Source organism: Pseudoliparis swirei, chromosome 23, assembly GCF_029220125.1.
Source record: "Pseudoliparis swirei isolate HS2019 ecotype Mariana Trench chromosome 23, NWPU_hadal_v1, whole genome shotgun sequence".
Classification (NCBI taxonomy): domain Eukaryota; kingdom Metazoa; phylum Chordata; class Actinopteri; order Perciformes; family Liparidae; genus Pseudoliparis; species Pseudoliparis swirei.
This window is the reverse complement of record NC_079410.1, coordinates 9081680-9106298: the sequence shown is the minus strand read 5'-3', so window position 1 is coordinate 9106298 and position 24619 is coordinate 9081680. Positions and strand designations below refer to the sequence as shown.

Genomic DNA, 24619 nt, shown 5'->3' with positions numbered 1-24619 from the left:
GGGGAGAATCAAAGCTGCAGTCACACCGAGATAAAGGCCTGTGATTGGCCCACACTTTACCAGTGGTTCAGCCAAATATTGTTTGGTGTGCAGTTGGGCCCACTGAAAATATTGATCTGGTACACCAAAACCTAAAGCCGTAACTGATATCAATTCTAACATGCTGTTGTAATTGGCTATCTAGGCAAGTCGAGAACTAAATTCATGAGCATCAAGGAATCCCATTCGTATGTACTGGTTTCACTGTTATATTAGCAATGATCTGATGTATAGTCATAGTTGAACAATCCAGTTGTGTTGCATACAAGGAATTTTATTCAAGTTCATTTTCTGGATGCCATCTGGTTAGAGTTATTCCCCAATGCTTCAAAAATATGTATAGATCCTGTAGTCCTATGGTATTCATAAAAAGGTTGCCCCTAAAACAGATCAGGATTTCTACCTTTCAACCAGAAGGTCTCACTCTTCATAAGATGCAATATTCTGCCTAAAACCACATCTTTATATCTCTGCAGTTCTGCACTGAAAATATTTAATTCCAGTTCTTTGTGCATTGCAGGAAAACCATGAAGCAACAACAAACAAGTAATACATTTAAAAAGCAAATCATTTATTATATTTTAGAGTCATTTGTATCTGAAAGGGTATTTTCTGTTGCAGTTGACTTTTGGTCACATCTACAGCAAACTGGACAGTCGAGGGTTGACATGGGGTTTTCATCCAGCGGTTCTCCATTTAATTCCACGTCCACCTCGGGAGATTCCTTTTCTAGAAGGGCAGAGACCTTCACACCATCCACCTGTAATTGAGTGTCGGTTTTAATTGCCATTTAACATTTGGTTCTGCTTAGGATCTAAAACCTAAACCGCCACCTCATCTGGTGTAGAATAAGAACCAAGCAGTCTCTTCTCAGCTAGAAAGAAATCCATCAACAGTTTCTTTGCAGAGCAACAAATGTGCCTGAACATTTCAACATATGGGTCAAGAATTAAATCATGCAATTTTGAGTTCAACTCACCAACGTTATCATTTATTCCAAGTCAATGCCTGCCAAACATTGAAGGTCTCCTGATTTTATTCAGACGAGGAAGCTCCTTCACTGGTACTGGCCCACTGGTCTGCTTGGCAAGATCATCGGGCCCACTCGTGCCGCCTTTTCCCACACTAAAGAATTAAAAGTCAAAAACAATGTATAAAGCCTTGCATTGTATTTTCCAAGCAGACACATTTCGATGAGGAACCCAACCTGTATTGGTTCTCTGTCCACTCCGAAACGGTTCAGGTTCTTCTGGCTTCTCAAACCTACGAGGACCAAACTTGCCAGTGCTGCTCGGCTTATTGTGACTTTGACAAGAGCCACATAAATAGTCATTACCATCAGCTGACCTCCATCTGAAACGCAGTTACAATATTCACACGCACCCTCATTTACTCTGCATTTTTCTATGAGTCACATTTTGGGCTGATCTCTTACCTTCCATTTATAAGACTGCACGCCTTATTTGGTGCCTCTGCATCATTTACTGGAACAGCATTCAGGTGACATGTGATGTAGAGCTGAGAGGAAAAAAGTAAGTGTAGGAACACAATCTACATGTGTAATAATGACTTGATCACATTAAAGTAGAGCCTCACGTCTCCTCTGTCCTCATGAAATTTAAAGGCATCAATGGTCAAGTGGAGCTTGTCATCCTGTGTCCTGGATAAGAAGTGAGACCTAGAACCTGGAAGCTCAGAGTCAACCAAGCACCTGTGAAGAGAAGAGAATTTAGTCCGTTCTTCCAGTAGTGGCTAAACTTCCCTTCAATACAGTTGTGGTTGGGCAAAGACCAGAATAATGCCAATTAAGAAGTCTAGAAACAAATCAACACTCTAGCCAACTAAAATTAATGTATTTAACACCACAACCTGACTTCTCAGTTTCCCATTTGTAGTCTTGAGAATTTGACATCACTTGAGGCAAGTGATCCGCCTTCACACGGCGTTCTCTGGAGCCATAAAAGGCTTCACACATGCAGTAATCTTCCAAGCGCTTACCCATTTTCAACAAATACGTATCTCGGCTCAGAGGATACATCTGGGGAAAGTGTCGCCACACAGCTGCTCACAAACACTCGGAGCCCCGTGTGATGTCCAACTCGGACGGAGGCTTCGATGGAGATGGGCTCGCCGAGGTAAAACACGTTAGAGCCTCTTCGATGAAGCCAGTCATCTGCACAAATTAAAAGTAAAATAAATATATATGTAGTGACCACAATTAAGTCAAAACATGAGCAATGATCGAAACCTACTTGTCATAATTCTCAAGTCAAATGGTAAAATTTCCTCTGCAGCTTGTGGAGACATGAAGGGGATCCAGGTGGGCATGAGAGAAGAACTGGACAAACTGTACTTCCTAAGAAACAGAAAAGGATTTTTTAATAAAATGTTGAGACAGTGTTTTCAAAAGATGAGCTTTGAGACAAACCTTTCGTAATGACATTCAATTGGAATTACAGCCTCATCCATTCGAACCACCCCATCTGGAGAGGCCGCGGGAGAGTATACAAGCACGTTTGTGTAGACCAGAGAGTCTTCAGTCATCTGTGGAGAGTAGTTGCATTTAAAACTAGTATAGTTTGAATTAATTTAATAGAAATAAATGAATAATTACCTTTTGTTTGGTGCCGCAGGCGACAAGTTTAACAAGGATTCTGTACTCATCTCCTGAAAATATTGTAGCTCTACAGTAGTCATTGAGCTCCACTCCAAAACATTCGCACCATTGACAGGAGCTCCAACTTCAAACATGTCAGCTTGGTTGTTAATCTCAATATGGTCTGGATGGCAGTCCTCGGACACCATAAATATTATTTGTCATTTTGTAATAAGTTTGGTTGTATATTATTATTTGTAGCACGACAAGGCCTAACAACTTTAAACCTTAAGTAAAAGGGCATTATGACTGGTTGCAAATATGGACCCTCTTGCTAAAGGTGCCTGGTCTGCTTGGCTGTAGACAATCACGGACCCACTTGTGCACGCCTTTTCCCTACTGAAGAATTAAAAGTCCAAGACCATGTGCTTGAGCATGACATTGCATTTTCCCAATCCTTTAAGTTCCTATAAGGAACCCAACCTGTAATAGTTCTCTGTCCCACTCCCAAAACAGTTCAGGTTCTTGTGGCTTCTCAAACACGGACCAAACTTTAAGTAGTAGGCTTATTGTGACTTGACAAAACCATAGATGATCGTCATTATCAAGCAACCTCCATCTGAAACATACCAAAATTCCACACACAACCTCATTTTTAATCTGCATTTTCCTTGATTCATGTCAGACTGGATCTCAATTACCTTCCATTTATGGACTGCCGCCTTATTTGGTGCCTCGGCATCATTTTGCTACTACAGCATTCAGGTGACATGTGATGTAGAGCTGGGAAGAGGAACATATTAAATGTGGGAAAACAATCTACATGTATAATAAGGACTCGGGCCATTTAAAGTAGGCTCACTTCTCCTCTGTGCTGTTATGAAATTTAAAGGCATGTATTCAAGTGGGCAGTGTCATCCTGTATTCCTGGATAAAGCGAAGTTAGAACCTGGAAGCTCAAGTCAGCAGGCACCTGTGAAGAGAGGAGATTTAGTCTGTTCCTCAGTAGTGGCTACAATCACCCTTCAATACAAAAACATTTTCTAATTTGTAGTCTTCCAGACCAAAACTGACATCACTTGATTAGCATTGCAACGTTCTCTGGAGCCATAAAAACCCACACATGCAGTAATCTTCAAGCGCTTACCATTTCCCAACAAAGACGTATCATCCAGAGGGATACATCTGAGGAAAGTGTCGCCACACAACTGCTCACAACACTCGGAGCCCGTGTGATGTCCAACTCGGACTGAGGCTTCGTGCCCATAGGCTGGCAGGTGAAACTACAGCTAGAAACCTGCCAGTGACCAGTCGTCTGCGTATTACATTCCTTATATTTGTATATACCTATATCTAAAGTCAAAACATTAGAAACTACTTGCTCATAATTCTCAAGTCAAACTCCAGTTTCTACAGCTTGTTTTAGACATGGAGGATACCGGTGGGCATGGGAGAGAACTGGATAAACTGTACTTCCAGAAAAAACATTTAAATGAGCCAGGCCAAATGTCTAAAGCGCTTTAAAGAGGAGTTTCTAAAGACTGGACCTTTCTATTGGCACTCAAATTAGATTACAGCCTCATCAATGAATACCCCATAAGGAAGAGCCAGGAGGTATCACGAACACGTTTGTAGCAGACAGTATGTCTTCACAGTCATCTGGAGAGCAAATGCATTTAAAAACGACTATATAGTGTGAAATAAATTAATTCATGTCACAACCAACATTACACGTTTGGTTCCACAGTCCACCAGTCCAACAAGTTCTGTACTCATCTTCAGAAGGCAGTCTTAGCTCTACAGTGGTCATTGAGCTCCCTCCAAAGGCGTGGTCATCACCAGTGACGGGCTCCAACTAGCTTATGTCAGCTTGGATAATAATCCCAATGAGTCTGGATGGCAGGTCCTGGACCAGTATTCCACCACTCTCTCGTTCCTGAGTGGATCCTTTGCTTGTTGGGAGCTCCTTGTAGACAGGGACTTTGAATTAGGCATGTTGAGTGTAACCTTTGGGAGGAAAAAGCAGAATATGACCACAAACACAGTCAACCAGGAGAACTGAAAACCTTAGGGTCTTCCTTCCTTTTTGAAGAACAACAAACTAGTTCAGACTATAAACTGTCTTTTCCTGCCTGACCACCTAAGCAACACAATACTCTGGTAGTGAACATGTCTGACTTTATACTTCAGACAATCAGCCTCATCAAAGCCCTGCACCTGGGTCTAATCATCACTAATCTGGCCTGGTTTCTTTACCTAAGGCTCTAAGGTAGACCTAGGTCTGATTCATTTGAGGTTGATTCAACCATGTTGAATCTGTTAAAACATTTATTATTTCACAATATTTGCTTTTTTCTTTTTTCTTTGGAATTGAAATATGTATTACTAACTAAAATCTGTATACAGAACATTTTTTAAAAGCAGAAATTACAGTTCAAACATTAGCATAATAACCCTCATATTGTTTATTCAGATTCTCTCATCCCTATGCGTCAGGCCTAAAAACACCCTTAGACAGGACAGTGTTAGTAATCCAAATCACCCTCTGGCTCTGAGAAATCATATCAGATCTGCATCTTCCTCTGGACCTTCACCTTATAGACATGAACTCTATATCAACATAAGTGCCACCTGAATCTTAATAGGACTGTGTCCGTGAGATCAGGTCTTTTGAAATCGTCATTTCGATGGAGCCAATTCCTGATACGTAGCCACAAACAAAAATCAAGAATACTTGTATCTTCAGGTAGTACAACCCGTGGTGAGAATGTACCAAGCGTTTGCCATCACTGCGACCGAGCGCTGCTCAGTGGGTATTTCAATAATTACTTTCATAGAGACCTTGTATTTATGGGAAATTCTTGATTTAGCTTTCACCGTCAAACTCATGCAGTAGTGGTCATCTACCAACTTGCTGGCCTATTAACTAGTTGCATTGGTGATCCCTATCGGAGTTCATTCTTCTCATCGCTTCTGATAAATCCATGCTTGACCAGAAGGCTGAGATGACCAACTCATTTGCAGTCTCATGCATTGAACCAATATGTGTCAGATTATATAACCGCGATGAAACAAGTGTCCCGAAATAAGTCCAAGTAGTCAAAATATACAGAAAATACTCCTCTACCTCCATCTGCCTGATAGCTCCCTTTCTCACAACTATTCATACACCATCATATTTCATTGGATACATTTTAACTCTGTCCTTCATACATGGCATCTGTACCCGTCCATCCAGAGGGATCCCTCCTCTTGCTCTCCTGAGGTTTCTTCCATTTTTATTTGGGAGTTTTTCGTGATCTGAAGTGAGGTTCTGGGATAGGGTTCTCAGAGTACACATTTTAAAACAGAGGAAATTTTATAATTTTGAGAATGGGCTATACAAAATAAAGAAGTGAATTTAGTTTGGAAATGGAGGAAAGGTCAACGTAGAGAGCTCAGAAAATTTTCAATCTCAATTTCCCTTCTGAAGTTTAGATTGTGACATTTGATAGTCGATTTGACTGAAGAACTGGTCCCAAATTTAAACATTATAGTGGCTAGTATACATCATCCTGCCCTGTTATTGGGAGGAAACTGTAACAATACAACAACTTTAAACCTTGAAATATAAAGAATATTAAACTGTGGTTTAAATAGTCCATTTTATTTGTGCATTGCAGGATAACTGCATCAACAGCAAATTATACATTTTAAAAGAAATAGATTATTGTCATTTGAATCTGAAAAGGCATTTTCTGTTGCAGTTGACATTAGTCACATCCACAGTAAGCTGGACAGTGGGGGTTGACAGGGTTTCATCCAGCGGTTCTCCTTTAATTCCGATCACCTCGAGTTCCTTTTCTAGAAGGGCGAGACCTTCACCATCTACCTAAATAGAGTCAATTTGGTGCCATACGAAATGACATTTAAAATCTCGAATTCCATTTAGAATCTAAAATCTGAACAACCACTTTATTTGTAGTTATAAACCAAGAAGAGTGTCTTCTCAGCTAGAATAGAGAATAGTTTGCTTTGAGCAAAACCTAGAAATAAAAATAGTAGGCTTGAACATTCAACATGTGGGCGAAAAATTTATCCTGCTGCGTCAACTCACCAACTTTGTCATTATTCCAATTCACTGGCTGCCAAACAGTGAGGTCTGCTAATTTATTCAGGCAGGAAAGCTCCGCCACAGGTACTGGTCCACTGGTCTGCTTGGCTGGCAAGACCAGTTATCGGACCCCTTTCGTGCATGCTTCCCACCTTTCTAAAATTAAGTTCAAAACCATGTGTGAGGCCTAGCATTATATTTTCCCCAATCATGCTGCGTTGATATAGGGAACCCAACCTATATTGGTTCTGTCCACTCCGACAGTTCAGGTTCTTGTGAAGCCTTCTCAAACCTCGAGGACCAAACTTGCCAGGGCTGCTTTCGGCTTATCTGACTTTGACAAGAGCCACATAAATAGTCATTACCATCAGCTGACCTCCATCTGAAAAGCAATGAAATATTCTGCCGCACCCTCATTTACTCACATTTACTTTTGATTCACATGTAATTTAGTCTTACCTTCCATTTATAAGACTGCGCCTTATTTGGTGCCTCTGCATCATTTACTGGAACATTCAGGTGACATGTGATGTAGAGCTGTGGAAGGAAAAAAAATTAAATGTGGGAAAACAATCTAATGTGATCAGAGTATATGCATGTAAAGTAGAGCCTCACTTCTTCTCTGTCTCATTATGAAATTTAAAGGCATCAATGGTCAAGTGGAGCTGTCATCATGTGTCCTGGAAAATAAGCGTGACCTAGAACCTGGAAGCTCCAGAGTCAACCAAGCACCTGTGAAGAGAGGAGAATTTAGTCCGTTCTTCAGTAGCGGCTAATCCCTTAAATACCAACATTTTATTTTCTAATTTGTAGTCTTCAGACCCAACTGACTGACATCACTTGATCCATGTTCATGGCGTTCTCTGGAGTCATAAAAGACTTCACACATGATAATCTTCAGAAGTGCTTACCCATTTTTCAACAAAGGCGTATCTGGCTCAGAGGATACATCTGGAAAGTGTCATCACACAGCTACTCACAAACCTTTCGGGCCCGTGTGATGTCCAACTCGGACTGAGGCCCGATGCCCGATGGGCTCGCTTCCAGGTGAACTACGTTAGAGCCTCTTCGATGCTGTGGTCGTCCTGAACAAAAATAAAACATATATAGTGATGAAATAAGTCAAACTTGTTAGAAGAGGAACCCTACTGGTCATAATGCTCAAGTCAAACTTAGTTTCCTCTACAGCTTGTTTAGACATGAGGATCCAGGTGGGCATGAGGAAGAACTGGACAAACTGCTTCCTAAAACAGAAAAACATTTAAAGGTCAGACTGAGTTCAGAGTGCTTTAAAGAGATGAGTCTTAAAGACAAACCTTTCCTTGACATTCAATTGGAATTACAGCCTCATCCATTCAACCACCCCACTGGAGGCTACAGGAAATTATCACGAAACACGTTTGTGTATTATGAACCAGTCGTCTTCAGTCATCTGTGGAAGTAGTTACATTTAAAACTAGTGGTTTGAAATAATTTAATAGAAATAAATAGATCATTACCTTTTGTTTGGTGCCCATGATCACGAGTTTAACAAATTCTGTACTCATCTCCTGAAAATATTGTAGCTCTACAGTTGTCATTGAGCTCCACTCCAAAGCAGTAATTCAGCACCATTGTGGGAGCTCAACTTCAAACATGTCAGCTTGAATAATAATCTCCAATATGAGTCTGGATGGCAGGTCACTCGGACAGTATTCACCTGCTCTGGTTCCTCAGATGGATCCTTTGCTTGCAAGTGTTGGGAGCTCTTGTGAACTGGGGACTTTGGATGAAACATGCGGAGTAACCTTTGGGAGGAAAAGCAGAATATAGTACAAACACCAGTCCAACGGGAGGAGAACCAAAAACCACGGGTCTTCATAGCACTGAAGAACAGCAAACTGGTTCAAGACTGTAAACTGTCTTCTGCCTGACCCACTAAGCAGCACAATACTCTGAGTAGTGACATGTCTTGCTATGTTCAGACAATCAAAAAGCCTCCATAAAACGGCCACACACCTGAGTCTAATCATCCACTAGTCAGCCTGTAATTGGTTTCACACCTTCAAAGAGTCAATACCGAAGTCTGATGATAAAGTTGAAGTTCCTCCCATATTTGAATCTGTTAAAACAGTTCAGACATATTCTCTTTATTGCTTTTTCTTTGAATTTCGTCACGTGTTACACTAAGTAAAAACTGTATAACGAAATTTCAAAAAAAACACAAATGTATTTCAAACATTAACACCATTTCATCATTTTACATTGTTGGATTTTCCATCGATAAACAGACTTGTGAACTTAAGAACAGGACGATGTGGCAATACAGCACTGCCTCTCGTATCTTATTGCTTAAGTATCCCATCTTGCAATATGGGCTCCTCTGTGGGTGGAGTCTTTTTATTGACAGGAGAGTTTGCTTGCACAGCATTGATTTCTTCTGCATACTCTGGAGCTGACTTCGTCATATGAACTCCATTTCTGCTTTAACCAAATATTCCAGGATGGTGGACTTGGTTTCCAATGTTCACTTTAATTCATTCATGTGCTGTTTAATAAGCCTTTCCTTTTCTCTGATATTATCAGGTTACAGATAGAATCTTGAACTCCCTTTCTCTTGTTTTTTTAGGTGCATCCGTGTATCCTTCAGTCTAGACAAACCACTGCCTCTTTTAATAGTATACCCCGAGTAAGAAGTGATGAGCTTGTTAACTGGTTCCTAGACTAGCCTTTGAGCTGTAACATGTCTTGATTTCCTGGGTCTTCTTCTGTTTCCTGGATCCCTCTTAATCCAGTTGCTCTGGCCGTTCACTTTGGTTTCAGCAAAAATGGGGACCTTGTCTCTACGTCTCTCTTGCTCTGGATGAACTTCTCAGCTTTCAACCTTGAAGCCTGGTCAGCAGGGATTTACTGCAGAAGGTTGACATATAGCATATTGTTTAGGCTGAGAATGCTCCACTATTGTGGTAACTCTGATGACGTCTGAAGGTTTTGAAATAGCGTTTTTCATTTTAAAAGGTGCCTAAGCACCGTGGTTTTTCAGTCCAAAAGCTGATTCCATAATGGAACCCTGAAGTTCCATTTTGACAGCCTGCTATTAGTTCCAGTCTTGGTTTGTGACATGTTTTCCAGTGGTGTCACTCTTGGGTTTCCATTAGAGAACAGTGTCTGTTGTTCTACTCCATGTTGGTGAACACATTATAGGAGGAGCAGTGTCTAACCATCCTCACCAGCATCAGCAACAAGGTGCAGCTGTATGCCACATTGTGGGAGTTCCTAAATCGTTCTGGCTTGATGCATCTGGGTATATAGTCCTGCTAATACCTCAAGTCTATTTTCCTTCTCTGTGTCACAGCCATGCTTCTTTTGCACAGACCTCCCGAGATGGCTTAGCTGGCATCATAGAAAGCAACGCCAGAAGCCCAAAAGAGGTGCAGTAAATAGAACTGACAATGGACAGGATCCCACTTCTAGTAACAGTGTCACACATTTATCTGGAACTTGAAGTGATCAGTCTCTGTGCACCACTGAACTCAAGGCACGTTCCTTGGAAGTGTGTTGTCACTGTTGTGTCTAAGTCAGGTCTTTACTTCATCATCTCTTTCTATATTAGGGATGAAAGCAAGGCTGTCCAACTGTTGTTCTTATAGTCAGATAGGAATCCTCCTCTGGAAAACAAGTCTTGTAGTTCTGACACATTGCCTGATCCTTTTTGTTGCCACTGATTTTGAACATACAAAGGTTTTAATACTTTCATCCCTCCTGTTATACTGTGGGTCAAATTGACCAGTTTAAAGTTTGAAAATCTAGGAAAAATATTTTAAGTACTTTTCTGTATACAACTTTTCTGCTTACATATTTAGTGTAATCAACGTTAAAAACAATACAATAAAAATATCATGTATTTACAGCCTACGGGTTTATATATGAGATTATGTTCAGGGTCAGACGACTGGCGGTGAAAGTGGAGGCGCTACAAGTGGTCAGAGAGTGTCGTTAGACTATTTCTTTCTTTGTAAATGTGGGACAGTCTTTCTGACTCCCTCACACAGGTTTCAACACACTCACACACAAACACCCCTCCCCCCCCAAAAAAAATACACAACCCTGTTCAAAGCCCCATATAAGTTATTTTTGTTTCAAACTTAAAACAAAAGCTTATGTTTGTTATAGAACCATCTCTATCGGATATACCCCATCACCACATATGAGAAAAACACTTTCAGACCAAACATTCTCCCTAAATACACCTTTGTGGACCTTACCTTGTACTAATGTAGGTTTTATTTCTGTGGGTGTCTCTCCTCATAAATATAGTACTTCTAATTGACTGGGAGAGACACACCCCATTCATCAAACTCAGGCGCACACTCCAACGACCCCACCTGTGAGAGAGAAATACAGATACTATTTTATTGGGAACCTTGGTTTTCCTCTTGGAAAAGTCCACACATTATAAGGGAAGGCCAAACGCTAAAGGTTGCTGAGAAGTACTATAACGTACACTCTGCAGATAAATACAACTGCACCAAGAGGTTGACTGTGCGGCCTTTAGTCATCTTTTATAATATATGCATCTTCCATTCTAAGTAAAACATAACTAACGTTTACTTTCAATACAAATCCTTTGACTCATTTGGCTTGATTTTGAGTAGCAGATCATTATAACCCAACTTGTATTGAGCCTCTTTTCTCTACACTGACCATTTTAAAATAAGCTTAAAAAATACAATTTGGAGAAATATGTTGTATGAGCAGATACGTTTTAAGATTTTTCAATGTGCCACAAAAAGTTTGAATATGCATTTTCTCTCATTAAAATGACAAATTCTCCTGATTGGTCTATGAGGGTGAATAACTAAATTCCACTAAAAACTGATTTGTTTGTAATGTCATGAGTGATGAGTTTAAACTATAATTAGGATTTTTTGGTTTCCACGATATACTTTTGGGTGATTCAATATTAACGGGTCAAATTGACCCAGGAACATCATGGCTGTATACGAAACAAACATAACGGAGGGTTCAACCTTTTTAACTAAAAGGGTATTTAGCTAGATTTAAATCAGTCAGTTCTTTGTGCATTACAGGGCAAATATGCCTCAACAACAAACAAGAATACAGTTAAAAAGCAATGGTTTTAGCGTATTATACTTTGGAGTCATTTGTATCTGAGCATTTTGTTTGCAGTTGACATGTTGGTCATATTCACGATAAGCTTCTGAACACCAGTCGAGGGTTGACATCGGTCCCATCCAGCGGTTCTCCATTTGTGTTGATTATGAACCAAACGGTCTCCTCTGACTGGAAATAGAAACCAGTTTTTTTAGAATATCTGTTTTTTTAACATATGGGCCAAACAAAGTTAACTCACCAACACGTCATTGTTCCTTTGCCAAACAGTGAAGGTCTGCTGGTTTATTCAGACCAGAAGGAAGCTCCCTTCACAGGTACGTACACTGGTCTGCTTGTGGCAAGACAATCATAGGGACCCACTACTTTAACCACCACACTAAAAATTACAAGTCAAAAACCATGTGTGAAGCATGACGTACATTCTCCCCATCGCACACGTTCTATAAAGACCCAGCCTATTAGTTCTCTGTCACTCCAAAACGGTTCTAAGGTTCTTCCTGGCTTCTCAAACCTCCGAGGACCAAACTTGCCAGAGGGCTGCTCAACTTATCGTGACTTTGACAAAGAGCCACATAAATAGTCGTACCATCAGCCGACCTCCATCTGAAAAGCAATTAAATAATACACACCCTGTTTTACTCTGTTTTCTACGAGTCACATATCGGGCAATCCTTACCTTCATTTACAAGACTGCATGCCTTATTTGGTGCCTCTGCATCATTTAAATGCAACATTCAGGTGACATGTGATGTAGAGCTGTGTGAGGAAAAAAGTAAATGGGAACACAATCTACATCAATAATAATAATGACTTGATCATTAAGTAGAGCCTCCTTCTTCCCTCTCCTCATTATGAAATTTAAAGGCATCAATGGTCCAGTGGGCTTGTCATCGTATCCTGGATAAAGTGAGACCACCTAGAACCTGGGCTCAAGTCAATAAGCACCTGTAGAGAGGAGAATTTAGTCCGTTCTTCCAGAAGTGGCTAAATGTCCTCAAATACTGTATTTCTTTTCTAAATAATAGTCTTCAGGTTGACAACATAGACTACCATGGGGCTCTGGAGCCATAAAGGCCCCACACATGCAGTAATCTTCAAGCACCATTTTCAACAAAGACATCTCGGCTCAGAGGATACATCTGGGAAAGTGTGGCCCTGACTGCTCTGAGCACTTTCATGGACGTGCTTGATGTCCAGCTCGGACTGAAGCTTGATGTCAGCAGGCTCATGAGGTAAAACAGGCCGACCTCGATGAAACCAGTCATCACTCCCAAAATTAGAAATGTATATAAATAGTGATGTAAATCGTCAAAAGCATTACAAAATGGCTGAGTCTACTCCAAGGCTGCATTCAGCACTACTGAGGAGCTCAACTTCAAACATGTCAGCTTGATAATAATTCTGATGGCAGGTCACTCGTGACAGGCTCACCTGCTCTGTTCCTCAGATGGATCCTTTGCTTTCAGAGTGTGTTGGGAGCCCTTGTGAACTGAGGACGCTTGAATTGAAGCATGAGTGTAACCTTGGGAGGAAAAGCAGAATATGACCTGAAACAGAGTCCAACCAGGAGGAGAACCAAAAACACGGGAGGTCTTCATAGCACTGAAGAACAGCAACCTGCCTCACATTGTAAACTGTCTCCTGCCCACTTAAGCAGCTCAACACTCTGAGTAGTGAACATGTCTTACTTATATTCAGGACAATCTCGCCCACCGGGGCAGCCCTGCACACCTCAGAGCCTAATCATCCACTAATCAGCCTGTAATTGGTTTCACACCCTTGGACACTATGGTCTGATGAAGGAGGATGATTCAACCACATTTGAAATGTGTGAAAACTGTTCACACTTTTTATATGGTTCATTACTTTTTCTTTTGGAAATACAAATATGTTAAACTAACTAAAAAACGGTATAATTAAAATACATACAGAATGCAGTTAAAATAATAACCCTGTGGTGTATTTCAACACAAACTATTTTTTCAAAATATTCTGATATTTACTTCATCCCAATCACAAATATAAAATAGTATATATGGTTATTTTTAATTTTGTTAGATACTGCTATTGAGGGAGTTATTGTGCTACATTCTCACCATAATTTAACCGCTATAAATATTATTTGTCATTTGTACAAGTTTATTGTATATTATTATTTGTACAAGGAACTCGTTTTGTTGAATATTGGTTTGTTTTATTTTTGCATTAATGGGATCATTTTGTGTCCTGTTGCTCTGGGACGATTTGTTGCAACCATCTCAAAGACATGGTCAGAAGTAGTTTCTTTGAAGAAGTGTAAGTGTTTAACCGCAAGTATTTAAAGTTTCGTGTTGTAGTGTTAAAGTGAGGTACGTTCTTTATGTTTTGTGTCTATTTTTACCGTGTAATGTCAACGCCAACCTTTTGCGCTAAATGTATTTTGTACAGTTCGATGGATTGTGAAAGTGGATGGTGATTTGAGGTTGATTGAAGTGCTACAGCCACAACCAACAGAACACAAGAATGATGGTGGCGGTAATTCCTGGAGGAGGATACATAATTTCATTAATTTGTTCTAAAACATTCTAGAAACTTAATCAAAATCAATCAGGCCCTTTGAGCATGAATATGATGATCAGTTTAGATACACCACACCGCAAAACTATTTCTGTGTCCCACACCCATTTAGCTGAAGAAGTAGTAACAAGATTTGTCTCACAAGAAATGTGGTGGAATGCGAGAGAAGACAGGTGTCAGGATAACTTGTGCACTCTAATGCTAATTACCACAAACACCTGAGACAGGATTACATGCCAAGTGGCACGAACAGGCCACAACAACTTAACCTTAAGTAAGGCATTGTTGGTTGCAAATATGACCTTCTTGCCAGTGCTACTAAAGTCTACACACTGGTCATTTTAACAAGGTTATTTGGGCACTGCAGGAAAATTATAGCAACAACACACAAGTAGTCAATTTTAAAGCAATAGTTTATTATATTTGGGAGTCATTTGTATCTGAAAGGGCATTTTGTGTTGCATTTGACATTTCGGTCACATCCACAGTAAGCTGGACAGTTGGGCTGACATCGTCCAGGGTTGACACGGGCTGACTGACGTAATGACATCGTCCAGGGTTGACACGCTGGCCCACAGCCCGTCTTGTCCACAGCCCTGCTTTTGTGTCCATGTCCACCTCGGGAGACTCCTTTTCTAGGAGTGTAGAGAGGATCCCAAAATCTTCATCTGCAAGTAGAGGTGGTTTTAAGTGAAAATGCCATTTATTTAAAACAGTAAGTGTTATAATCTTTCGATATTTTACCTTCTATATCTGTTCCACCATTTTCATCAGGATTCTGCTTAGAATTTGAAGCCTGAACCACCACCTCTTCTGGTGTAGATTGTGAACCAAGGAGTCCTTTGTCATCTAGGAAAAAGGATTTAAGATCTTTCTTTGAAGAGCACAAAGTCTTTGAACAGCATTTCCAACATCTAGCCAACCCACCCCCCCAAAAAAGGAAAGATCAATTCACCAATTGTATCATTTAGTCCACTTCTCCACTGGCTGCCAGACAGCGAAGGTCTGCTGATTTTATTCAGACCAGGAGGAAGCTCTTCCACAGGTACTGGCCCACTGGTCTGCTTGGCTGGCAAGACAATCACCGGACCCACTTGTGCCGCCTTTTCCCACACTGAAGAATTAAAAAGTCCAAGACCATGTGTGAAGCATGACATTGCATTTTCCCAATCATACAAGTTCCTATAAGGAACCCAACCTGTATTAGTTCTCTGTCCACTCCAAAACAGTTCAGGTTCTTGTGGCTTCTCAAACCCACGAGGACCAAACTTCCCAGAAGTAGTAGGCTTATTGTGACTTTGACAAGAGCCACATAGATAGTCGTCATTATCAGCTGACCTCCATCTGAAACATGTAAAAATTCACACACAACCTCATTTAATCTGCATTTTTCCATGATTCACATGTCAGGCTGGATCTCAATTACCTTCCATTTATAAGACTGCACGCCTTATTTGGTGCCTCGGCATCATTTGCTACTACAGCATTCAGGTGACATGTGATGTAGAGCTGGGAGAGGAACATATTAAATGTGGGAAAACAATCTACATGTATAATAAGGACTCGAGCCCATTAAAGTAGAGCCTCACTTCTCCTCTGTGCTCATTATGAAATTTAAAGGCATCAATGGTCAAGTGGAGCTTGTCATCCTGTGTCCTGGATAAGAAGCGAGACCTAGAACCTGGAAGCTCAGAGTCAACCAAGCACCTGTGAAGAGAAGGGAGAATTTAGTCTGTTCCTCCAGTAGCGGCTAATCTTCCCTTCAATACAAAACATTTTCTAATTTGTAGTCTTCAGACCAAACTGACATCACTTGATGAGCATTTACACAACGCTCTCTGGAGCCATAAAAGGCTTCACACATGCAGTAATCTTCCAAGCGCTTACCCATTTTCAACAAAGACGTATCTCGGCTCAGAGGATACATCTGGGGAAAGTGTCGCCACACAGCTGCTCACAAACACTCGGAGCCCCGTGTGATGTCCAACTCGGACTGAGGCTTCGATGCCCATGGGCTCGCCGAGGTAAAACACGTTAGAGCCCCTTCGATGAAGCCAGTCGTCTGCAAACATTACATTCATATATATATATATATCTCAAAGTCAAGACATTAGAAACCTACTTGTCATAATTCTCAAGTCAAACTCCAAAGTTTCTTCTACAGCTTGTTTAGACATGAAGGGGATCCAGGTGGGCATGAGGGAAGAACTGGATAAACTGTACTTCCTAAGAAAAAGAAAAGGCATTTTAAATAAATAAGACCGTGTCTAAAAGCGCTTTAAAAAGAGGAGTTTCTAAAGACGGACCTTTCATATTGACACTCAATTGGAATTACAGCCTCATCCATTCGAACCACCCCATCAGAAGAGGCCGCGGGAGAGTATACGAGCACGTTTGTGTAGACCAGTGTGTCTTCAGTCATCTGTGGAGAGCAAATGCATTTAAAACGAGTATAGTGTGAAATAAATTAATTCATATTAAAGCAACATTACCTTTTGTTTGGTTCCACAGTCCACCAGTCCAACAAGGATTCTGTACTCATCTTCTGAAGACGATGTAGCTCTACAGTAGTCATTGAGCTCCACTCCAAGGCGTAATTCATCACCATTGACAGGAGCTCCAACTTCAAACATGTCAGCTTGGATAATAATCTCCAATGAGTCTGGATGGCAGGTCACTCGGACAGTATTCACCTGCTCTCGTTCCTCAGATGGATCCTTTGCTTGCAGAGCGTGTTGGGAGCTCCTTGTGAACTGAGGACGTTGAGCATGTTGAGTGTAACGTTGGCCAGGACACGCAGAATATGACCTGAAACACAGTCCAACCAGGAGGAGCACTGAAGAACAGCAAACTGGTTCAGACTGTAAACTGTCTTCCTGTCTGACCCACTAAGCAGCACAATACTCTGAGTAGTGAACATGTCTTACTTTATATTCAGACAATCAGCCTCATCAAAGCAGCCCTGCACACCTGAGTCTAATCATCCACTAATCAGCCTGTAATTGGTTTCACACCTTCTAAGACTCTAGAGTAGACCAAGGTCTGATTCATTTGAGGTTGATTCAACCATATTTGAATCTGTTAAAACATTTATTATTTCACAAATATTTGCTTTTTTTCTTTTTCTTTGGAAATTGAAATATGTATTACACTAACTAAAATCTGTATACAGAACATTTTTTTAAAATACAGAAATGCAGTTCAAACATTAACCTTAATAACCTCATATTGTTGTTATTCAGATTCTCTCATCCCTATGCGTCAGGCCTAAAAACACCCTTGAACAGGACAGTATTGGCAATCCAAATCACCCTCTGGCCTCCACAGAAATCATATCAGATCTGCATCTTCCTCCTGGACCTTCACCTTATAGAACATGAACTCTATATCCAACATAAGTGCCACCTGAATCTTAATAGGACACCAATGTCGTGAGATCAGGTCTTTTGAGTAATCTGCCATTTTCATTCAGGGCCAATTCCTGATACGTAGCCACACAAAAAAAATCTAAGAATACTTGTATCTTCAGGTAGTACACCCCGTGGTGAGGAATGTACCAAACGTTGCCATCACTGCGACCGAGCTGCTCAGTGGGTATTTCAATAATTACTTTCATGAAGACCTTGTATTTATGAAATTCTTGATTTGGCTTTCACCGTCAAACTCATGCCGTAGTGGTCATCTACCAACTTTGCTGACCCTGTAACTAGTTGCATTACCTGGTGATCCTATCGGAGTTCATTCTTCTCATCACAGCTTCTGATAAATCCGTATTGTACTGCTTGACCAGAAAGGCTGAGATGACCAACTCATTTTGCAGTCTCTGCATGCTGCATTTGAACCATTCTGTGGCAGATTATATAACCGCGATGAAACAAGTGTCCCGAAATAAGTCCAAGTAGTCAAAATATACAGAAAATACTCCTCTACCTCCATCTGCCTGATGGCTCATGCCTACCAACTATTCATACACCATCATGTTCATTGAATGCATTTTAACTCTGTCCTTCTGTACACATGGCATCTATTGCACCCGTCCATCCAGGAGAGGGATCCTCCTCTTGCTCTCCTGAAGGTTTCTTCCATTTTTTATTTGGGAGTTTTTCGTGATCTGAAGTGAGGTTCTGGGATAGGGATGTCAGAGTACACATTTTAAAACGGAGGAAAATTTATAATTTTTGGGTGGGCTATACAAAATAAAGTGAATTTTAGTTTGGAAATGGAGAAAAGGTCAACGCCAGAGAGCTCAGAAGAATATTTCAATCTCAGTTACCCTTCTGAAGTTTAGATTGTGACATTTGATAGTCGATTTGACTGAAGACAGAGTCCCAAATTTAAACATTATAGTGGCTAGTATACATCACTGCCTGTTGGCCCAGGAGGAAACTGTAACAATACGACAACTTTAAACCTTCAGAAATATAAAGAATATTAAACTGGTTGCAAATAGTCCATTTTTATTTGTGCATTGCAGGATAACTGCATCAACAGCAAACTATACATTTAAAAGAAATAGATTAGTCATTTGAATCTGAAAAGGCATTTTCTGTTGCAGTTGACATTAGTCACATCCACAGTAAGCTGGACAGTCGAGGGTTGACATGGGGTTTTCATCCAGCGGTTCTCCCTTTAATTCCACGTCCACCTCGGGAGATTCCTTTTCTAGAAGGGCAGAGACCTTCACACCATCCCCACCTGTAAATAGAGTCAATTTGAATTGCCATGCAAATGACATTTTAAAATCTCGATTCCATTTAGAATCTAAAATCTGAACAACCACTTTGTTGTGGATTATAAACCAAGAAGAAGTGTCTTCTCAGCTAGAATAGAGAACAGTTTGCTTTGTGAGCAAAACCTAAATAAAAATAATGGGCTTGAACATTCAACATATGGGCCGAAAAATTTATCCTGCAACGTCAACTCACCAACTTTGTCATTTATTCCAATTCACTGGCTGCCAAACAGTGAAGGTCTGCTGAATTTATTCAGACGAGGAAGCTCCGCCACAGGTACTGGTCCACTGGTCTGCTTGGCTGGCAAGACAATTATCGGACCCACTCGTGCCGCCTTTTCCCACACTAAAGAATTAAAAGTTCAAAACCATGTGAGGCCTTGCATTGTATTTTCCCCAATCATGCACGTTGATATAAGGAACCCAACCTGTATTGGTTCTCTGTCCACTCCAAAACAGTTCAGGTTCTTGTGGCTTCTCAAACCTACGAGGACCAAACTTGCCAGGGCTGCTCGGCTTATCGTGACTTTGACAAGAGCCACATAAATAGTCATTACCATCAGCTGACCTCCATCTGAAAAGCAATGAAATATTCACACGCACCCTCATTTACTCTGCATTTTACTTTGATTCACATGTCAGGCTGATCTCTTACCTTCCATTTATATGACTGCACGCCTTATTTGGTGCCTCTGCATCATTTACTGGAACAGCATTCAGGTGACATGTGATGTAGAGCTGTGAGAGGAAAAAATTAAATGTAGGAAAAATCTAATGTGATCAAGTATATGCATGTAAAGTAGAGCCTCACTTCTTCTCTGTCCTCATTATGAAATTTAAAGGCATCAATGGTCAAGTGGAGCTTGTCATCCTGTGTCCTGGAAAATAAGCGTGACCTAGAACCTGGAAGCTCAGAGTCAACCAAGCACCTGGGAAGAGAAGGGAGAATTTAGTCCGTTCTTCCAGTAGCGGCTAAATGTCCCTTAAATACCAACATTTATTTTCTAATTTGTAGTCTTCAGTCCCAACTGACTGACATCACTTGATCCGCCTTCACACGGCGTTCTCTGGAGCCATGAAAGGCTTCACACATGCAGTAATCTTCCAAGTGCTTACCCATTTTCAACAAAGACGTATCTCGGCTCAGAGGATACATCTGGGGAAAGTGTCGCCACAGCTGCTCACAAACACTGGAGCCCCGTGTGATGTCCAACTCGGACTGAGGCTTCGATGCCGATGGGCTCGCTGAGGTAAAACACATTAGAGCCTCTTCGATGACGCCAGTCGTCTGAACAAAAATAAAAACATATATATATAGTGATGAAAATAAATCCAAACATTAGAAAAGAGGAACCCTACTAGTCATAATGCTCAAGTCAAACTCCAAAGTTTCCTCTGCAGCTTGTTTAGACATGAAGGGGATCCAGGTGGGCATGAGGGAAGAACTGGACAAACTGTACTTCCTAAGAAACAGAAAAACATTTAAGAAAGAGGTCAGACTGAGTTCAGAGTGCTTTAAAGAGATGAGTCTTAAAGACAAACCTTTCATATTGACATTCAATTGGAATTACAGCCTCATCCATTCGAACCACCCCATCTGGAGAGGCCACAGGAGAGTATACGAGCACGTTTGTGTAGACCAGTGCGTCTTCAGTCATCTGTGGAGAGTAGTTGCATTTAAAACTAGTATAGTTTGAAATAATTTAATAGAAATAAATGAATCATTACCTTTTGTTTGGTGCCGCAGTCCACGAGTTTAACAAGGATTCTGTACTCATCTCCTGAAAATATTGTAGCTCTACAGTTGTCATTGAGCTCCACTCCAAGGCGTAATTCAGCACCATTGACAGGAGCTCCAACTTCAAACATGTCAGCTTGGATAATAATCTCCAATGAGTCTGGATGGCAGGTCACTCGGACAGTATTCACCTGCTCTTGTTCCTCAGATGGATCCTTTGTTTGCAGAGTATGTTGGGAGCTCCTTGTGAACTGAGGACTTTGAATTGAAGCATGTTGAGTGTAACCTTTGGGAGGAAAAGCAGAATATGACCTGAAACACAGTCCAACCAGGAGGAGAACTGAAAAACATGAGGTCTTCATAGCACTGAAGAACAGCAAACTGGTTCAGACTGTAAACTGTCTTCCTGCCTGACCCACTAAGCAGCACAATACTCTGAGTAGTGAACATGTCTTACTTTATATTCAGACAATCAGCCTCATCAAAGCAGCCCTGCACACCTGAGTCTAATCATCCACTAATCAGCCTGTAATTGGTTTCACACCTTCAAAGAGTCAATACCAAAGTCTGATAAAGTTTAGGGGGATTCCTTCATATTTGAATCTGTTAAAACAGTTCAGACATATTCTCTTTATTCCTTTTTTTCTTTAGACATTTAAATACGTGTTACACTAAGTAAAAACTGTATAAAGAAAATTTCTAAAAAACACAGAAATGTATTTCAAACATTAACCCGATTAACTTCATCATTTCGTTATTTGGATTTTCCCATCACTAAGCTTCGGGCTTAACAACAAACTTGAACAGGACATTATTGGCAATACAGCACTGCCTCTCGTATCTTATTGCTTAAGTATCCCATCTTGCAATATGGGCTCCACTCTGTAGATTGGAGTCTTTTTATTGACAGGAGAGTTTCCTTGCACAGCATTGATTTCTTCTGCATACTCCTGGAGCTGACTTCGTCATATGAACTCCATTTCTGCTTTAACCAAATATTCCAGAGATGGTGGACTTGGTTTCAATGTTCACTTTAATTCATTCATGTGCTGTTTAATAAGCCTTTTCCGCTTTTCTCTGATATTATCAAGGTTACAGATAGAATCTTGGAGCTCCTTTCTCTTGTTTTTTTTAGGTGCATCCGTGTATCCTTTAGTCTGAACCAAGCCACTGCCTCTTTTAATGGTAGCCACCCCGAGAAGTAAGTGATGAGCTTGTTAACTGGTTCTAGACTAGCCTTTGGGCTGTAACACATGTCTTGATTTCTGGGTCTTCTTCTGTTCCTGAATCCTCTTGATCCAGTTGCTCTGGCCGTTCACTTTGTGGTTTCAGCAAAAATGCAGGACCTTGTCTCCACCACGTCTTGCTCTGGATGAACTTCTCAGCTTTCAACCCTTGAGAAGCCTGGTCAGCGGGATTTACTGCAGAGTTGACATAACGCCATTGTTTAGGCTGAGAATGCTCCCTTATTGTGGTAACTCTGTTTGATACGAAGGTTTTGAAGCAAGCGTTTTCATTTTAAAGGTACCTAAGCACCGTAGTTCTGTCAGTCCAAAAAACTGATTCCCATAATGGAACCTGAAGTTCCATTTTGACAGCTGCTGTTAGTTCCAGTCTTGGTTTTGTGACATGTTTCAGTGGTGTCACTCTTGAGTTTCCCATTAGAAGGGAACAGTGTTTGTTGTTCTCCATGTTGGTGAACACATTATAGGAGGCAGTGTCACAACCATCCTCACCAGCATCAGCAACAAGGTGCAGCTGTACCGACTGTGGGGTTCTAAATCGTTCTGGCTTGATGCATCTGGGTATGCTAAGTCCTGCTAATACCTCAAAGTCCATTTTCCTTCTCTTTGTCACAGCCATGCTTCTTTTGCACAGGCCTCCCAAGATGAGCTTCGCTGGCATCATAAGCAACGCCAGAAACCCAAGAGGGTCGTAAATAGAACTGACAGTGGACAGGATCCCACTTCTAGTAACAGGCGTGTCTTGCACATTTATCTGGAACTTGAAGTGATCAGTCTCTGTGCACCACTGAACTCCAAGGGCACGTTCCATGGGAAGTGTGTTGTCACTGTTGTGTCTGAAGTCTAGGTCTTTTACTTCATCATCTCTTTCTATGTTAGGGATGGAAAGCAAGGCTGTCCAGCTGTTCACCCACTTGGTCAGATGGAATCCTCCTCTGGAAAACAAGTCTTGTAGGTCTCGGCCGCTTGCCTGATCCTTTGTTGCCACTGATTTTAGACATACAAGGTTTTTAGTACTGTTCAACCCTCCTGTTATGTAGCGGGTCAAATTGACCAGTTTCAAAGTTTGAAAATCTAGGAAAAATATTTCTAAGTACTTTTTCTGTATACAACTTTTTCTGCTTACCTTATTTAGCGTAATCAATGTTAAAAACAATACAATAAAAATGTCATGTATTTGCAACCCCCCCTGCAGGTTTATATAACAGAGATTATGTTCAGGGTCAATTTGACCTGGCGGTGAAAGTGGAGGCTACAAGTGGTCAGAAGTGTCACGTTTAGACTATTTCTTTCTTTGTAAATGTGGGACAGTCTTTCTGACTCCCTCACACAGGTTTCAACACTCACACAAACACCCCTCCGCCCCCAAAAAACCACACAACCCTGTTCAAAGCCCCATATATAAAGTTGTACACATTTCAAACTTAAAACAAAAGAAACGTGTTTGTTATGGGAACCATCTCTATCCTGATATGTGCCCATCACCACATATGAGAAGCACTTTCCAGACCAAACATTCTCCCTAAATACACCTTTATTGGACATGCAACACTAATGTAAGGGTTTATTTCATGTGGGTGTCTCTCCTCATAAATATAGTACTTCTAATTGACTGGGAGAGACACACCCCATTTCATCCCAAACTCAGACGCACACTCCAACGACCCCACCTGTGAGAGAAATACAGATACTATTTTGACGGGAACCTTGATTTTTCCCTGCGGGAAAAGTCCACCCACATTTATAAGGGAAACCAAACATACAAAAGGTTGCTGAGAAGTACTACAACATTACACTGCAGATAAATACAACTGCACCAAGAGGTTGACTGTGCTGGCCTTTAGTCATCTTTTATAATATATGCATCTTTACATTCTAAATAAACATAACTAACGTTTACTTTCAATACAAATCCTTTGACTCATTTGGCTTGATTTTGAGTAAACGGGTCATTATGACCCCGAACATGACGGGCGCCTCATCTTTTATCTACATGACCATTTAAAAATAAACTTACAAAATACAATTTGGAGAAATATGTTATTGTAGACAAATGCAATTTTGAATTTTTCAATGTACCTAAAAAGTTTGAATATGCATTTCTCATTAAAATGACCAAATTCTCCTGATTGATCTATGAAGGGGTGAATAACTAAATTCCACTAAAAACTGATTTGTTCGTAATGTCATGGTGATGAGGTTTAAACTATAATTTAGGATTTTTTGGTTTCCGACCACTTTTGGGTGATTCAATATTAACCGGGTCAAATTGACCCAGGAACATCATGGCTGTATGCAAGAAACAAACATAACAGGAGGGTTAAACCTTTTTAACTAAAAAGGGTATTTAGCTGGTTACAAATCCAGTCCAGTTCTTTGTGCGTTACAGGCAAACTATGCATCAACAACAAACAAGAATACAGTTAAAAAGCAATCGTTTATTATACTTTGGAGTCATTTGTATCTGAAAAGGCATTTTTGGTTGCAGTTGACATGTTGGTCATAT

At 40.7% G+C, this 24619-nt stretch overlaps 1 protein-coding gene and 1 pseudogene across 1 annotated transcript; both read right to left on the bottom strand.

Moving 5' to 3' along the window:
• Positions 1-7700: 7700 nt before the first annotated feature.
• LOC130188534 (zona pellucida sperm-binding protein 3-like) lies at positions 7701-17969 on the bottom strand. Its single transcript, XM_056406930.1, has 13 exons — positions 17957-17969; positions 16892-17235; positions 16706-16821; positions 16522-16625; positions 16287-16461; positions 15989-16106; positions 15826-15908; positions 15598-15743; positions 15355-15513; positions 15144-15248; positions 13275-13365; positions 7878-7972; positions 7701-7813 (listed from the first exon to the last, which is right to left on the bottom strand). Exons 1-13 carry the CDS (start codon positions 17967-17969, stop codon positions 7701-7703), a joined length of 1662 nt encoding a protein of 553 aa, XP_056262905.1.
• Positions 17970-19004: 1035 nt separating this feature from the next.
• On the bottom strand, positions 19005-21231 carry LOC130188966 (zona pellucida sperm-binding protein 3-like; annotated as a pseudogene).
• Between the last annotated feature and the right edge of the window lie 3388 nt (positions 21232-24619).